At 62.4% G+C, this 4268-nt stretch overlaps 1 protein-coding gene across 1 annotated transcript in view; it reads left to right on the top strand.

The window, feature by feature from the left end:
• Window position 1: 1 nt before the first annotated feature.
• Window positions 2-4268, top strand: part of FKBP8 (FKBP prolyl isomerase 8) — a gene marked incomplete at its 5' end in the record, with an annotated part of 5215 nt that continues 948 nt past the window's right edge. Inside the window, 7 exons of the mRNA XM_009642762.2 lie at window positions 2-206; window positions 344-513; window positions 689-777; window positions 1082-1299; window positions 1374-1546; window positions 1657-1734; window positions 3907-4044. Of these exons, the coding sequence (XP_009641057.1) occupies window positions 2-206; window positions 344-513; window positions 689-777; window positions 1082-1299; window positions 1374-1546; window positions 1657-1734; window positions 3907-4044 (1071 nt within the window). The remainder of the gene's footprint in view (window positions 207-343; window positions 514-688; window positions 778-1081; window positions 1300-1373; window positions 1547-1656; window positions 1735-3906; window positions 4045-4268) is intronic.

Raw genomic sequence — 4268 nt, 5'->3', positions numbered from 1 at the left:
GTCGCCGGCGGCCGACGCCGCTCAGCTGGACTCGGCGGAGGATTTCGAGGTCCTGGAGGAGGAGGAGGAGGAGGAGGACCTGAGCGAGCTGCCCCCGCTGGAGGACGTGGGCAGGCCACCGGCCCCGCCGCGGGAGGATGCCCAGGCCTCGGAGCGGGGTGGGGGGGAGGCAGCTGAGGACCCCCAGGAGTGGCTTGACATTTTGGGTAAGAGCCCAGGCCACTGTGGCTTCCCGGTGCTCCCCGCGTCATGAAGGCCATCCAGGAGTCAGAGCAGGGCAGTGGGAGCGAGGATTTTCCCTCCTGGCCATGAGCTGACGTGCCTCCGGATTCTCCTTTCCCAGGGAGCGGCTTGCTCAAGAAGAAGACGCTGGTGCCAGGCCAGGGGGTGGACACGCGTCCCCACAAGGGCCAGGACGTGACCGTCCGCCTGAAGGCCACACTGGAGGATGGCAGCGTGGTGGAGGAGAACCCTGCCCTCACCTTCACGCTGGGGGACTGTGACGTCTTGCAGGTCAGGGCTGGGACAACGCTTGCCTGCTTTTCGTGCTGCCTTGTTTTTCCTTGTGCAGGACCTTGCCTTGGGGGGCGTGGGGAGGGTTTGGGGTTGGTGATGTCCCTGTTTGTGGGTCAGAAGCGGCCCCTCTGCCCTTGCTTGCGCTCCCTCCCCACGATGTTGTTCCTTGTAGGCTCTGGACCTGTGTGTGCAGCTCCTGGAAATGGGAGAGACAGCTTTGATTGTGTCAGATGCAAAGTACTGCTACGGTGCTCAGGGCAGGTGAGCAGGGAGGGTGGAGGGCGGAGCAGCATGGCCCCAAACAGGGCTGTCAAAGCTGTCCCCTGCGCTCCCAGTGACAGCCCAGCCAACAAGCCCAGCATCCCTGGGCCGGGAAACCCTGCTCACTTGCCACACACAGTTGACGGCAGCGTGTCCTGCCTGGCGGGAGTGATCTGCATCACACCCCGTCGAGGTTCCGTGGCTCTGATTTCTGGGCTGTGGTGCTAAATCTATGTGGCCCAGTGGCTGGTGGAACTGGCAGAGGTGGCAACAATGCCGTGGGTTTGTGCCCCTCTTTGTGCAGGAGCCCTGACATCCCACCCAACGCGGCCCTCACCCTGGAGGTGGAGCTGCTGTCGGCTCGGGATGCGCCGGACCTGGAGCTGCTCAGCGGGAAGGAGAAGATAGAGCTGGCCAACCGCAAGCGGGAGCGCGGCAACTTCTTCTACCAGCAGGCAGATTACGTGCTGGCTATCAACTCCTACGACATCGCGCTCAAGGTCATTGGCTCCAGCTCAAAAGGTACCTGCTGCTGCCCTGGGCGAGGGCTGCCTGGGCTCCCTTCCCCCTGTAACCTGACTCTGGGGTCTTTGCAGTCGACTTCAGCCCGGACGAGGAGGCTGAGCTGCTGGACGTGAAGGTGAAATGTCTCAACAACCTGGCAGCTTCTCAGCTTAAATTGGACCATTACGAAGCGGCCCTCAAGTCCTGCAACCTTGTCCTGGAGCACCAGCCGGGGAACATCAAGGCTCTCTTCCGAAAGGGCAAGGTGGGGCTGGGCATGCAGCCATGGCAGTTCCTTCTCCACAGCGTAGCCGGGCCCAGCCATGGCAGACGGAGCATGACTGAGCATGGCTCAATCCATATCTCGCCTTCCAGGTCCTGGCTCAGCAGGGCGAATACAGAGAGGCCATCCCCATCTTAAAGGAGGCGCTGAAGCTGGAGCCTTCAAACAAGGTAGGCTGCCGTGCGTGCCACCAGCAGTCCTGCTGAGCTGGGTGTCTGCAGGTCGCTCTCTTCTTGTCCCTGTCCCTGCAAACCTCGGCGTCCCCTGTGGAAGGCTGAAGCCCCCCCATAGCTGTTCCCAGTTTCCTCCATGAAGGGAGGCTGGAAATAGACCCCAGGGCCTGGGCAGGCATGGGGTGATGTACCCCATGGTGCAATGTCTGAGCTTGGCTGGGCTGGTGGGTCCCTTATCTCCGTGTTGCGAGACTCCCTCTTTGCCCTTTGGTCCTTGTGGTGGCAGGACTCCCTGCCAACCCATCCCTGCTTCAGCAATCCTGCATGTACGGGGTCCTGGCTGCTCCTGCTTCCCCGGGTGGCTCCAGCAGCTCGTGCCACGGCTGCGGGAAGTGGAGCAGAGCCGAGTCCCCGCAGACTTGCTTAGCAGCCCGGAGCGTGATTCACTGGGCGGCAGGAGTGGCCCAGACCTCGGTCCAGCGCCCAGGCCAGGGCGAGCTCTGGGTCAGGAATTTCCTGTCAGTTAATGATCAGCTGCAGGACCAAAGCCTCGGGAGAAATCAAAATCCAGCACCAGGAAATGGCCCCAGCAGGAGCGAGCCTGGGCAAGCTGGAGGAGAGGCAGGGGAGGTGCTGCCAGCGTGGGGTCGAGGTGGGGGGCTTGGCTCTACAGGTGGGCTTTAGTCCTTGACTGGCTCCATCATTTTATCCGCCTCTTTCCTGGGCGTTCCACCAGACCGTCATGATCCGCGTCGCATTCCCTGGTGTCTGAGGGGCATGATGAGTAGGATGGGGCACTGTGCAAGCAGGTGCTTGGTGGCCCCATGGCTCATGGTCCAAGATCTCCTGTGGGGAGGGATGAGCAGGATCTCGAACCCTTCGCTTCCCGACAAGGTTAGGGTGGGCAGCTGTGGCAGAGGTGCGTGAGCAGCACAAGCAATGCGGGCAGCACTGGGAGCAGCTCCCCCCGCACGTCTCCGACTGTTGTGAGGGCGGCTGCTCGCCAGCCCATTCAGACAAAGCTTTTAATTGGAGGGGGGTGAAAAATCAAAATGCTTGCTAGTGACGTTACCAGTGAAACCACAAGTACAGCAAATTACTGGCCTCTCCGGCTGGCTGCCGGGACTCCCGGGGAAGTGGCAGTGCCACTCCAGACGGCAGCATTAAACACACATCAGTGACTCACGGGCTACGGCTACCGGTGGCGAAAACAGACTCGAGAAATGCTTGGCTCCACCTGCCCCGGATGAGGAAACCTGGCTCTCTGGGGCTGTTGGCACCTTTCAGCTGATACAGACCATCAGCTGCTGGGCTTCCTTCTCCTAACCCCTTGGAAACGCATGTTCTGGGAGCAGGAGAAGATGCCGATGTTTGTCCTACACCAACGTGCCAGCCCCGGTGAGGTCGGTGGTGCCTGCAGGCGTTTTGCATTCTCCAGATGTCCAAAGTCTCATGTTCAAGGCAGCGGTGCCAAGTGTGGCGTGGTCTGGTGAAGTCCCGACCGGTCTCTGGGTGAACTGACGTGTGCTGGAACTAGTGTGGGTCACTGGTGGCGGTGCTGGTGTTTTGGGGAGGCGTTGGAGCCGCCCAGAGCGTGGTGTCCCCAGCAGAGGGCACAGCACGGCCACGGTGCCCTTCCTGCCACCGCAAATGGCTGGTGGTGCCGTGATCGGCTCGCCCCCAGCTCGCCGGCGCTTGCTGCTTTTTGGGAGACGGTGCCTGTGAGCTCCGTGCAGGATGCAGAGCTTTCTCCCGCAGCGCTGCCTCCAGCCCCAGCCATCGCTGCTGCTCGGCACAGCCGGGCGGGTACCGACACGCTCCCGGCTCTTGCTGCAATCCCGCTTCAGACCAGGCTGAGTTTAAGCCCGCTTTCCCAGCCTGCTTCCAGACACAAAAGTGGGAGAGCTCGGGCATGTCTGTCCCCGAGGCAGAAACTTTTCCATCCCGATTAAAGGAGAAAATCCTTTTCTCGATGTCTGGCGTCAGCCGGGCCCGGCCCATCAGACGCCCCACCCACCCCCCCCAGCTGCTTCTCAGCTGTTCCAAAGCTCTTGCATGGCCCTGGGGTGATGGGACCTGCTGGTGGTGGCACTGCAGTCCCTGTCCCCTCCCCTGTACCGCAGGGATGGTGCAGGGCCGATAACCGCAGCGCCGCGCTCTCCTCCCCAGACCATCCACGCTGAGCTCTCCAAGCTGGTGAAGAAGCACGCGGACCAGAAGAACGTGGAGACAGAGATGTACAGGAAGATGCTGGGGAATCCCAGCGCCAGCGGTGCCCCAGGGAAGTGCAAAGACAAGCTGCCCTGGGTAAGGGCTGGGGCTGACCTTCCCAGGGGGGCGACAGAGTGGGTGGGGGTCATCCCTGGGATGGGGAGCGCCGGGCTGGGCACAGGGAATGTGCTAGTGTCCCCCCAGGGCCCTGGGGGTCAACACAGTCCCGCTCCCAGGCTGGGGGGTGCTGGTGTGACCCACGGGGTGGGGCTGTGGCAGGGGAGCAAGCCTTCCGCGGGGCCGCGGGCGCCCGCTGTACC

Source organism: Egretta garzetta, unplaced genomic scaffold (genome assembly GCF_000687185.1).
Source record: "Egretta garzetta isolate BGI_Z169 unplaced genomic scaffold, ASM68718v1 scaffold567, whole genome shotgun sequence".
NCBI classification, from domain to species: domain Eukaryota; kingdom Metazoa; phylum Chordata; class Aves; order Pelecaniformes; family Ardeidae; genus Egretta; species Egretta garzetta.
This window is presented reverse-complemented; position numbering and strand designations above follow the sequence as displayed.